This window comes from Carettochelys insculpta, chromosome 11 (assembly GCF_033958435.1).
Source record: "Carettochelys insculpta isolate YL-2023 chromosome 11, ASM3395843v1, whole genome shotgun sequence".
In the NCBI taxonomy this organism is placed as follows: Eukaryota; Metazoa; Chordata; order Testudines; family Carettochelyidae; genus Carettochelys; species Carettochelys insculpta.
In genome coordinates, this window is record NC_134147.1 from 29343893 (window position 1) to 29357224 (window position 13332).

General features: G+C 45.4%; 1 protein-coding gene across 1 annotated transcript in view; it reads right to left on the reverse strand.

Moving 5' to 3' along the window:
- UROC1 (urocanate hydratase 1) overlaps positions 1-13332 on the reverse strand; it is a 72521-nt gene that overhangs the window by 49476 nt on the left and 9713 nt on the right. Inside the window, exons 3-4 of the mRNA XM_075005343.1 lie at positions 3113-3206; positions 1923-1982 (exon numbers count right to left, since the gene is read on the reverse strand). Of these exons, the coding sequence (XP_074861444.1) occupies positions 1923-1982; positions 3113-3206 (154 nt within the window). The remainder of the gene's footprint in view (positions 1-1922; positions 1983-3112; positions 3207-13332) is intronic.

Below are 13332 nucleotides of genomic sequence, written 5' to 3' on the forward strand. Positions count from 1 at the left end.
ATGACAATGCAGGAGCCCAGGCGCAGCCAATGAAAGGTGAGGACTGCACAGGAACCACAGGCCCATCTGGCTCCCCTTCTGGATAGCCATTGGCTCCCCTTGGCCAACCTCTATTGCGCACGCACCAGCTACTTTGTAAGTGAGGTGCTCTCTGCAGCTCTCTGCCCTGCCACAGCTGAAATAATGGAAATAAATTCAGTTGGTTTTTACGGCCAGATCCTTCCTGCCACCCTGCCCACTGTTAAATCAATTAAACGTAGTTCTACTGTTTCAGCAGCAGCAGGGCAGGGAGCTGCAGAGACGTCAGTGGTGGCAGGGTCCGGACCTGCAAATGACTCCTTAGAACTGCACGTGGCTCTGGAGCTGCGGGTTGCTGACCCCTGATCATTTCTCACAGAACTCTTCTTTTCACTTCACAGAACTCTGGGGTTCCATGGAACACCATTTGGGAAACACTGTGCTAACCACAAGACCACTCCTAGTCCCTGATCTGTCAGTTAAAGGATTTTTTTGAAAAACAAACAAGAGACCAGAATCAGAGAGAGAGAGAGAGATCTGACCCAATACATTTCTGTCTTATGGTTTCTGTTTGTGTGAGGTACAGAAAAGTCCCAGGATAACGTGCAGAGTTCCATCATCCTTGTGTAAGCTCTGGGACAAATTCCGAGCCAGAATTCCTCCTAGATCTTCTAGTCTGCAGGGGGAGATGAATGCCTGGTTATTACATCCCTTCCGATGGATGCAGCATACTCCTGCCTGCACACTTGTCCAGCTCAACCAGCAGCAAGGACCTTAGCTGCAACTCCTCCTTGCATGTCTCTGCCCCCTCTGGAATGTCTCACACCTCAGGGAGGAGGCAGTTCCTGTGCTCATAGGAACTGGCTTTGTGCCCTGCCATAGGGGATATATGAGAGCCACTCACTGAATATTCTTCCTCTCCACACCTATTGAGCAGGGGGACCCAATCTTGTTCTGAGTGACTAAATTGCCCTTGTATGAAATGTATCTCATGTTATTGATGCCACTGATGTTTTTTCACATGCAAATTTCAGTGTTTGCAAAGTATTACTGCACTGTCCGGCATCCCATTCCTGGGAAGAATGGGTTTAGGGGTTCTATGAGGGGAACAATACCTGACACTTCTGAAATTTTTTTCATCTAGTTTGGAAAGCAAACTCCTGCAGACACTAGCCCCCAGGAGGTATTTCTACATTAGTGGGGAACTGGCATTAAGTCACAAAATTATTGAGCTATAGGGCCATATCGCTGTCTTCCACCATGTTCTTCAAACCCAGCTCTGACCCCAAGTTTAAGATTTGGGCTTTTGGATCCATTAAACAAGCCTCAATCACACCTTTTTATCAAACAAGATAGAAATCGATATTACTAAATCTGAAGCTAGACTGGACAAAGAATTGGGCAGCTAGTACTTTATCAAGTGTCTTCAGCTATTCTTTGAAATTCTCGGAAGTAGCCTCAATGTTGTGCTTTGTAAGTCAAGCTGAACATTGTTAGTAAATTGCATGTTTTGCAAACTAGTAAGAAATTGGAAAAAGCAAAGAAATGTGCATTCTTGCTTCTTAGGATGCAGTTTGCCTCTAAAATTATTTGAGCAAACAAGGAGCGCAAGGCAAATGCACAAAAGAAAGAAAAATAAAATTATCTTCAAGCACACAATTATTGCCACAACATTTCTATTTGGCAGCATTTCCTCTTCTCACTAAATAAAGCTCTGTACATCTTAACAGTTCATAACTCAGCATTCATCTGCCCAGACAGGATGTTTTGGACTATTATGCAACAAGGATTGCCAAGAATTTGTCACAAACTCTGCCTCGGCAGAATGGAGCACAGATGGGTGAAATAGGAATCTGATCTATTTTTTCACAAGACCTCTAGTTGCAAATGCATCAGTTTCATACCTGAGCCCAGTTGCTGAAGACCTGTCCATTTCCTCCATAAGTTACAAGCTCCTGGGGAAACTAAAAAAGGCACATTTTAAATTATACGACAGTTAGTTCTTTCCCACAACATTTCTGGCTGGCTCCTCTGAAACAATCCGCTAGGTATAATGAGAGCCAGGCCTGCCGCCCAAAGAGTGCCATTTAATTGCCTGGCTCCTGCCCTCATTGATTGGAGTAGTGGGGGAAGGCGGGTGTCTCTCTCTTGCAGTTCCCTGGTATCCATGGGGTAAACAGGAATCACCCTCCAAATTCCACAGCTCCTCAGCCCCACCACAGGAAGGGAGCTAGAACCTCCATGAAATCATCTTGCTGTGCTCCCGGGACTCCTTGGGCTTCTCTGAGGGAGCAGACACTTTTATCACCTTTTCTCCCACACACAGAGGCCTGTTAATTTGCACAGCCAAAATTCCACCCCCTCTCTCCAGCCAAACTGAACATCTTGGCTGCCCGTATTTGAAACTCCCATGACATCAGAGTCTAATTCATAAAAGGTCAGCTAGGTAAAGGGCCTCCAGGAGTCACCCTCTCCACTTCAGAGTGATCCAACAGGAGCTGGAAATTGTTAGAAATATTGTGTTTGGTGATATGGTTTTTATACACATCATAGATTTACCATATAAAAAAAGGGCACACCCCACATGCCTCTTCCATGAATAATTCCCACTAATGGCCTTTGGATTCCTGCACAAAGGACTGCAGGTCTAAGCCCTATAATGGTCCCAGTCCTGAGAAACTTGAGGCACCGTCAGCCCCAATTAAACTGAAAGGGAGTGGCTGGCCCTCAGTGTCTCCAGGGGATTCTCAGAAGCCTTGCAGGGTCAGGCCCACAAAACGTATCATTTTGGCATGCCACTGTATACATACACTTGCCTGCAGGTACTGAAAATGACCTAACACAAATAGAAGCCACTTCTACAGAGGTTGAAGATGGAGTTCATCCTTGCATAATGGACCAGCATATTATCTATGCACCACTTCTATCCCATTAAATCCTTATATTGAAGGTGAGAATGAGAGTAAGTGGTGCACAAACCTTGCACATGTCCTTAAAATATTTCATTTTTATGTGAGCATATAGAGGGAATTATGTGCTGATTTGCTACTGTTCTGTGAGTAATTTCCATCACCTTATTTCCATGTTATATTACCTGGGCCACTGAAGGATCCAGATTATTCATGATCATGTGCATTATTGCAGCAGCTGGTTTGGTTTTGCAAGGATATTCCTCTATGGGGTATGCTCTGAAACAAACACACTAAGACATTAGGAAGGATCGTATCACAAGTAAAGACAAGAAAAAAAGCCAGTGAAATATTTAGCTGCCACCAACCTTTCCAGAGTTGCAGATACTGGTTCACAACAAAAGAAAAAATAAAATAAAACACACCTCAAGCCTGCAAAGATTTCTGTAAATTATCAGTTATCGTATTTGAGATTTATCTGAGCTAATCCAAGAATATTAATTTTATTCATCACTTTTCTACTGTTAATAGTTGATTCAATTAATCACAAATAGGATCTAATGTGTTCTTGTTACACCTGACAGCCCTGCAGAACCTATCCAATGAGAGCTCAGTACTCTGCCGTGTCCCATCACCAGCATTGTTCTTTAGGTGCCAATTACAGGGCCACTCTGTTATACCTGTGTGACTCCAGGAAAGACCATAGTTCTTCACAGGTTTCACTGAGGACCCAGTTTGGCCTGCTACTCCTCTTATACTTGAGAAGAAAAGGCCTCAGATTGATTCTGTGTTCCTAGGCTGAGTTTGCAAGGCTGGCTCTTACAACAAAGTCCAAAATTTTTATTTGTAAACTGAGAACTTTGATCCACAAATCACAGACATAATGTACATGGAATCCCACAATGATACTTCCACAGAGCTATTTTTCAGAGTAAGATCACTCCTCAAGGCTAACTAGTGGAACTATCTCATTGCTACCCTGTGCACTCCCCAACTGTTTGTTATATCAGCTTGTTCTAAGATATCTACTCTTAAGCTCATGCTATAAGTTCTTTAGGGTAAGGACCTCTTTTCTTATGTGTTTGCACAGGGCACTGCATGAGCAGCCTGGAGCCTCTAGGGGCTAACCCAAATCAAATCCCATTATTGATAATATTAGAAAGTATAACCATTTTAAAATGGCGTCCTTGTTTTGCTTCTTTCTATTCCACAAACAGAAAATCTGTTATGGCCATTGGAAGGTCATTCTGGCAGGAAGGATAAAATGACATGTTGTATATGTCTAAACTGTCATTCTTCTGTTTGCACACAGACTTTTGATGGCTAGGATTTTGCTTCATACAGAAAGATGTTTAATCAGGAAAGGTTTGGAGGAAACCTGCCAGTTACATTGACCACACATTGGTTGACCAAATTCTGACCCAAAATTGAAAACGTGTACATTTAGCAGCTGGTCTCACCCGTTATATGTACTACCTTTAATTTACCTATATTCTGAAGGATAAAGAGAAAAATGTCTTGTAATCACTGCTAAACCAGAAAGTCATTTTTAAAAATGTGTGGGGTTTTGTTTGTCTGTGGGAATAACAAATAAGTACTGGGTAACTAAAACAATTTATTATGACATAAGATTACTAGATACACAGATAAAAGTTGTAAACCCTGGCACTGAAGTTGAGACAGACATGATCTCATGGATATTACCCAGGCATCTGTTGGGAAAATAATTAAGCAGGGCACAAATCATTTAACAAATTATTGGAATGCACCGGTGACAACTTTTTAGCACAGAAGGTGGAAAAAGCAACTAGGAAAGACGCTGTTCTAGACTGGATTCTGACAATAGCGAGGAAGAGGCTGAGAATTTGAAGGTGGAACACAGCTTGGGTAAAAGTGATCATGAAACGATAAGTGTTTCTTATTCTAAGGACTGACAGGAGGGAAAACAGCAAAATAAAGACAATGGAATCCAAGAGGACAGACGTTAGCAAACCTGTAGAATTCGTGAGTGAGATCGTGTGTTAGAAGCAAGTTAACAGGAAAAAGGAGCTCATGAAAATTATCAGGTTTTCAAAGAGTGACAGAGAAGTGGCCCTGTTAGTCTATACTCCAACAAAACAAAGGAGCAGAAATTTAGCATTTTAAAGACAAACAAAATGATTTATTTGATGATGAGCTTTTGTGGGACAGACCCACTTCACTGAAGGCTCATCAATGAATAAATCATTTTGTTATTTTTCGGTTTTTAAAGAGACATTATTCAGGCTAGCAGGAAAGGTGAAAGTAAGCTAGTGTGGCCAGGTGCAGTGCACCACTAAGAGACTGACAGGTTGGTGGCAGGGCTCTGGATGCATTCAGCACCCAGGATTGTGCAGTCCCCACTGTGCCAGCCAGCAGAGGGACTTGGCTGCTTGGTGGTGCGGTGGCCTCATTCCAGCCTCAACCTCCCCATATGTCCCCAATCCCTTGCCCTGGACCCACCCATCACTCCACAACCCTCTGCCCTGCACACCCACATCCTCCACAGCCCTGTCTTAAACCCCACATTCCTGCCTTCACTCCTGCCCTGACGACCCCCTGCCCTGACTCGTGTACCCACTTACAACCCCAACCTCTGTCCTGAGTTCCCCGCAACACACATACCCCCCAGTTCCCTGTCCTGAGACCCCAGCACTCCATCCCACACTTAAATTTCTTACAGGTACTGTCCTATCGGACCACACACACACACACACACACACACACACACACACACACACAGCCCCGTGTCCTGAAGCAATACAACAGTAACTGTAGGAAATTTAAGTTATTTTCAGCCCTGGTTAGGCAAGAGCAAACTATTCCAATGAGTAGGAAAGCTACACAGTAAGAAACCACACTGATTTAACCAGGAGGCCTTCAATAATCTGAAGCAACAACAATGGAATCATAAAATAAGCTGAAACTCAGTCAAATTATGACGGCAATGATACGAAAATGACAAACATATAGAGACAAAAATAGAAAGGCCAAGGCCCAAAACCAGTTTAAATCAATTAGAGACATAAATGGTAACAGAAAGCATTTTACAGAGACATTGGGAAAAAGCAGAGGACCAAGGATGGGGTAGTCCCATTACCTAAGGCAGAGGGTAATGGGGTAAGGGCTGAAGTTTTAATGCTTTCTTTGCTTTAATTTTCACCAAAAAGATGAGCAGTGATGGGATGACTAACATCAGTGTCAACAGGGTAGGATCTAAAGCTACCATAAGGAAACACTAGGAATCTTAATACACACAAACCTGTCAGTGAGCATTCAGTGGAGAGGACCATTCTGTTAAAGGCCTGCGAATATGTATCCGACAACTAAAACAATTTCACAGCAGATTACAAAGGGAGATGTGTGAACTGGAGTTCATGCTCAAATTTGATCCATTAACACTTGGTCTCAGTAGAGATAGCAATTATTTCATAAATTAAAAGGACTCCTGTGGCACCTTACAGATTAACAGATATTTTGGAGCATAAGCTTCATGGGCAAAGACCTGCTTCCTCAGATGCATGAGTGGGGGTTCTTTGCCCATGAAAGCTTATGTTCCCAAATATCTCTTAGTCTATACGGTGCCACAGGACTTCTCTTTGTTTTTGAAGATACAGACTAACTTGGCCACCCCTCTGATGCTTATTACAAGGACTGTTTCCCTTTCTTTGGTACTGCAATGACATCAGGCAAGACAATTAGTATCTCTCCCCCTCACCTCCCCCTTCAGTTCCATGTATCTGATTTGCCAGTTTTGTTTTTTTTTTCTTTTTTACCTCTGGTGCTATATAACTGTCAGTCTGTGCTGGAAATGCTGCTGATCTGAAGAAGTGGGTCTGTCCCACGAAAGCTCATCACCTAATAAATTATTTTGTTAGTCTTTAAAGTGCTACATCACTGCTGATTTGTTTTACAATGAAACAAGTTAAGAATTACTTTCAGCAGGTCTACGCTAGGGGAATAAGTTGTCTTCAGATATACAATTCTAGCTATGGCAACTGCATAGCTACAATCAATGTATCTGAAATGAACTTATCTAACTGTCTTCACTAAGGAAGGTCAACAGGAGCGTTTCTTCTGTCAGCCTTCCTTATTCCTTGTGATAAGGAGGAGTACAGGGGTCAGCTGCTGACTCCAGACAGATCAATTTCATGCATTTCTACCAGATGTGCAAAATCGAACTCCAGAAGATTGAGTCTGTCCGGGTTGATCTTCACGTAGTATAGACAAGTCCTTAGACAAGTTAGACGTCTCTACATCAGCAGGACCTGACAAAAGACATCCTAGAAGAGGGATGGGGAACCTACAGCCCACAGGCTGGTTCTGGCCTGGAGTTGCCTTGATCCAGCCCATGAAGCTCAGAGCTCAGCTCCCCGACTCCTCACCAGAACACCGTGAGCCAGCATTGGTGCTCCAGCCATGAGGAGAATGCCATTGCTGACGTGCCAGTGCCGGCTCCTTGGTGCAGGAGGGAACCTTGAGGCTTGTGGGTCCAATCAAGGCAGGCTGGGGACAGTTGCGGCCCATGAGCTCTGCCTGATGCTGTTGAGGGGTACAGTTCTGCATAGGTCTGCGTGGTGCAGGGAAGTGCTCCCAGCAGGCACTGCCTGTCACTCCCAATGGCTGTGAATTGTGGTGGGGAGGGTTGTGCCTGAAGCAAGCACTTCTCTGTAGCATGCAGAGCCATGCAGGGCCACCTGCATCCTCTCCACTGGGAACTGCTCCAGGTAGGCACCCTATCCCCTGTCTCTTCCCACCCAGCCCTGGCCCCACCCCACCCCACTCCAGCACTCTCCTCCTGCCCAGCCCCCACACCCTCAGCCCACTCCTGCACCCTTCCTCTCACCCGCACTCCACACTCCACCCCCATCACCCACCCAGACCCTGTACACCCACGTCCAGCCTGCTCCCTGTCAGCCCCCTCACACCCACTGAACCCCTCATTTTGGCCCCACCTGGGGGAGGCCACAAAAATCTACTAGCCCTGGGCCCCCAGCAGAGCCAGTCCAGCCCTGTAAGAATTGAGCCTCAGCACCCTCCTCCACAGGGCTGGAGTGAAAGGGAACTGCTTATCAATTGGGAGTCATGACCAGAAGGGATTTTTTTCTTTTCCTTCTCACTTGCACATGGATTCCAACTGATTTTCTGAGGGGTGGTGGCCCCTGACCTAGAAAATGTTCCCCACCCTGCCCTACTATAGTTAAAGAGCTGGATGAAGAGCTCACTGAGTGATTTCCCATTAGCTTTGAGAATTCAGGGAGTGGGGAATACCCTTGAGGGCTGGAAAAAGGCAACTATATAGTACCTACCTATAAAAAGGGAGAATAAGGATAAGCCAGAGCATTCTAGACCAGTCATCTTAAGACCCAGAAAGATAATGGAGCAAATGATCAAACAACTAATTTGTAAGTACCTACAGGATAATAAGGTGATAAGTAACCATCAGTATAGGTTTGTCAGCAACAAATCTTATTTAATTAACCTAATATGAGCTTTTTGACAAGGTAAAACATCTTTAGGGTAAGGGGTGAAGCAGTAAATGTGACCTATCTGGCCTTTAGTAAGGTTTTTGATACTGTCTTGTCTGACTGTCTCAAACCAACCTAGGGAAATATAGCCTAGAAGAATCTACTATAAGGAGGGCATGCAACTGTTTGGAAAACCATATTCAGACAGAAAGTAGTTATCAATGGATTGGAAGCACTCCAGAGAACAGAAATAGAATCCAAAATGATCTTTATGAATTCAAGAGATGATCTGAAAGAAAGAGAATGAAATTCAATAAGGACAAATTCAAAGTACTACACATAGCAGGGGATAATCAATTACATAAATAACAAATGGAAAGTGACTGCCTCAGAAGGAGTACTGTAGAAAAGGATCAGAGGCTGTAGTGGCTCACAAACCACATATGTGCCAACAGTAGAGATAGCTTGGTCATTTGAGCATTGGCCTGCTAAACCCAGGGTTGTCAGCTCAGTCCTTGAGGGAGCCATTTAGGGATCTGGTGCAACTACATTGGGGGGGGGGGGGAAACTGGTAGGGATGGTGATAGATCCTGCTGTAAGTTCAGGGGACTAGACTAAATGACTTCTGAGGTCCCTTCCAGCCCAATGAGATAGGTACAGTATAACACTCTTCTTGAACAATGTGAGCACCAGTCTAGGATGTATTAGCAGGAGTGTTGTAAGCAAGACATAAAAAAAAATTTTTCCACTTTGCTCAGCTCTAATAAGAGCTCAGCTGCAATGTTGTGAACAGTTTTGGGCACCACACTTCAGTAAAGATGTGAACGAGCTGGAAAAAGTCCAGAAGAGAGCAACAAAAATCATTAAAAGTCTAGAATATATGACCTATGAGAAAAGCCTGAAAAAAAATTGGATTTGTTTAGTCTGGAAAAGACTGGGCGGGGGGGACATGAAATATATATGAGGTTGGTATAAACAGAATATAGGACAAGAAGTAATAAGCTTTAATTGCAGCAAGGGAGATTTCGGTTGGATGTTAGGAAAAACTTTCTAACTGTCAGGGTAGTTAAGCACTAGAACAAAATTATCTAGGGAGATTTCGGAACCTCTTTTTGAAGACGGCTTTGTTTGTTTGCTTTTCAGAACAATTTAAACAAACACCTGTTCTAGATAATACTTAATTTTGCCTCAGTTCAGGACTAGTTCCATAAGCAACTATACAATCCTTTTTCTTAAATATCTGCTAACACAAAGAATGTTGCAAAATGAAGAAGGATATTGAGGAAACAGATCCATGCTGAACCAAAACACAAATAAAACAATCAAAATTTCCCTGGTGGAAAAGAAATTACATTTTAAAAATGTTTAAGAATCATAGAAACTGTTGAAAAAAAATGGAAAATGAAAAAGCAGCTATAAAAATACCTGGGACAGTCAAAGAATTATTGACATAAGAGACAGAAATGACCAGTTGGATCATCTAGTGCAATCCCAGTCAGGGCAAGTTATCCCCAGCTTTTTATTGCTTAGTGCTGTGTGCTACCTGGAGTCCATTCCTGCAGTCCTGTTCAGACAAAACACCCAGGCTTTCTCCCAACAAAACGGGGCTTTTGTTGACAAAACCCGCAGGGTACCTACATGGCCAAAGCGCTCCATCGGGAGTTTGCTGACAAAACCCATCTGACCAGACGGCAGAGTTATACTTCTCCCAGATCAGGTACAGTGCCTCTGTTGGCAATATTCTGTCCAGAGTGCCTAAGCAGACACTTCTGTCCACAGAGCAGCTGGGCTGCATGGCCACTCTGGAGAGAGAGCAGATCACTGTTCCAGTCCACTTTTGTGTGTAGACGTGTTCTGTCAACAGATGGACTGCCAGGAAATCTCTTCCGATAACAACATCTGTTGGCAGAGACTTCCTGTGTAGACATGGCCCCAATGCTTTTACCAAGAATCACCATCCCTAACAGTCAGATCTGCAGGATTTGGCCCCAGTCTAGTACCGAGAGCTTGGAGACACAGTTGTCTGCACAAAGAGGAGTGCTTTATAGTTACTTGTTCTATTTATTTAGATTTCTGTTAAGATATTAAACATACCCTTATTTGGCACAGATTAGAGCATAACTAATCCGATTGAGAAGAACTGCAAGATCACCAGCAGGCCCTCGACAAAACTGCTCTGCTCCTCAAACCTTTGTCCCCTCTTCAAAAGCTGCAGTAAATGTATTGCCCTTATAGCACTCTCCAGATGTCAACAGGACTAGCAGATTGCAGATCAGGGTCACATAGCAGGTTCCTAGAGCTGAGGACCCCTTGTGGAGAATGCTCTCTCTTTAAATCAAGGGGAAACCCATTCCAAAGCTTGTCTTCTATGGCATGAGGAGAGTGCCAGCCTCTCAAACCAGTGGGTCCAAAGCCACTCAGGAGTATTTGACCTCTCCCTCTGATTCACCGGTTTTTGACATCAATGAAACACCAGATGATGGGTTGAAATCTACAGTCTATAAATGGTAATGGAGTCATTTTGCTAGCCACCAGAAGTCAGCTTCAGCACAAGCTGCGGTGCATGTAAGACTTGCTCAGAGCTCATCCAGCTGGGACGGTACTTCAGGTACTTGTGAAACACTGCAAGCACCTTGGAATGTGGGCCATTGCCAGAGGTCCGTGGTGCACAGACTTTGTGCTGTTTCTCTGCACGGGGTGAATTTCACCCCCATGTGTTTTATAAGCTTTACAGGAGCTTGAACCAATGATAAAAAAGCCCAAAAGGAAGAGCTGTCCCGGGGCCTTGTGATTTAAAAGGGCCTGGCTCCTGACTGCCACCATCCCTATCAGTCCCCCACACTCAGTGGTGCCGAGAGCCACCACAGGCCCAGGGGTAAGATGAGACAGGGGTCTCGATGCCCATACCCGGAAGAGGTGAGGGCCAAGGACAGAAGGGGTGGGGCTTACAAAAGTCATCCCTATCCACCCCCGACAACCATGCACAGAGTGGTGATGCAGCACTTCAAGGCATTTCAAAGGGGCCCAGAGCTCTGGCCACCCCACTACTACTACTGCAGCAGTGGCTGGAGCACCAGGTCCTGTAGAAATGCTGGGCCTGGGGGCAACTGCCCCCTTGCCCTTCCACCCCTGTTGGCAGGCCTGCCCACATGGCATGGTCCAGGCAGCACTAGTGGAAGCTAGCCTCCTACTCCACTCATTCCGGGGGAGACAGAACAAACCCCCCCCCCACACACACGCATTAGCCAGGGCCCAAGCAAGTGTGTTGCCAGCTCTGTCTCTAGATTAGACCTGCTTGCAAATGAGGAACACAACATACTGAGGAACAGAGAGGGCAGGGCTTAGCTAGTAGCCAGTCACAAAGTGCGTAACAGGGAGGTATGAAGTAGTGGGATCTTTAACCACATTCTCCACACCCCACTGCCTTGTGGGCTATCCTGGGAAGGAGCAAGGCTAAGGGAGTAAATCCTGACAGAAAATCCAGAGTGGAGTCCGAAGGCGGTTCGGTGTCAACTTCTGACACTGTCCCAGCAACTCCTGCAGCTGAGCTGGTACCAGACGTGGAGGTTATCTTCTCCTTTGGACTATATCAGTAAAGCCGAGAGGGGGACACTGGTGTCTGGGCAGCCCAGAGTCTCCATAATAAGTGCCCAGGCTCGCGCCTGGAGAGGTACTCCGGCATTGCTGAACAGCGTTGCATCAACACGGGAGGCAACAGATACCAGTTATAAGCTCTTGCTCGATTGGCGTAGAGAACGAGCGCCAGGGGTTGCCTTAGACGGTGGGAGAAATCCTTGCATCTCATTGGACAGTCACCGCCCGCCTCAAGCTGGCCAGTCCCCAGCCAATAGGGTACTGTCCCACCACAGTTCACCTGCCTCGCTGGGTTGCGTGAGGCTTAAGGTTCCTGGAACCTGACAAGTGACTGAAATTTGGGCACCAGGCAAACCAATAAGAAAAATCAACAAGAAATGAGAAACATCAACAATTTAAGCTTGCTTGCTGGAATGTGCGGACCATGCTGACCGGCTTGACTGAAGATCTTCAGGCCATCAGTGACACCTGAAAGACCGCTGTCATCAACAAGGAACTGAAGAGGCTCCGAGTTGATATTGCTGCACTCCAAGAGACGCGACTCGCAGATTCGGGATCTCTAAAGGAAAAGGACTACACCTTTTTCTGGCAGGGTAAAGCCCAAGAAGAACCCAGAGAGCATGGTGTTGGCTTTGCTGTCAGAAACACCCTTCTACAAATGGTGGAATTAGTCATGGGTGGATCAGAAAGACTTCTTCGGATCACGCTTCAAACTTGCGCCGGTCCCGTCCACCTGATCAGCGCTTATGCTCCAACCCTGTACGCCACACCAGAAGTAAAAGACAAGTTCTATGACGTGCTTAGCGCTGCTGTAGCGCAAACACCTGCTCATGAACAACTGTACATCTTGGGTGACTTCAATGCAAGAGTTGGAGCTGATTGGGCCTCACGGCCTTCCTGCTTAGGACACTTTGGTGTGGGAAAAATGAATGATAATGGACAGCGTCTCCTTGAACTGTGCACGTACCACAATCTGTGCATCACAAACACATTCTTCCAAACGAAGCCACAGCACAGAGTGTTGTGGAGACACCCATGCTCGAAGCACTGGCATCAGCTAGACGTGGTCATCACTAGGCATAACCACCTCAAAAACGTCCTCTGACACGCAGCTATCATAGTGCTGACTGATACAGATCACTCGCTAGTTTGCTCCATGTTCAAGCTGAGACCCAAGAAGCTGTACCGCTCTAAACCTGCTGGAAGGCCCCGCATTGACGCCAGAAAGATGGCAAGCTCGGAGAAAGCTGAAAAGTTCAGAGAGACCCTCCAAGAAAATCTGCGCAGCGGCCCTGGGGGCGCCGATGCAACATCCAAATGGCAAC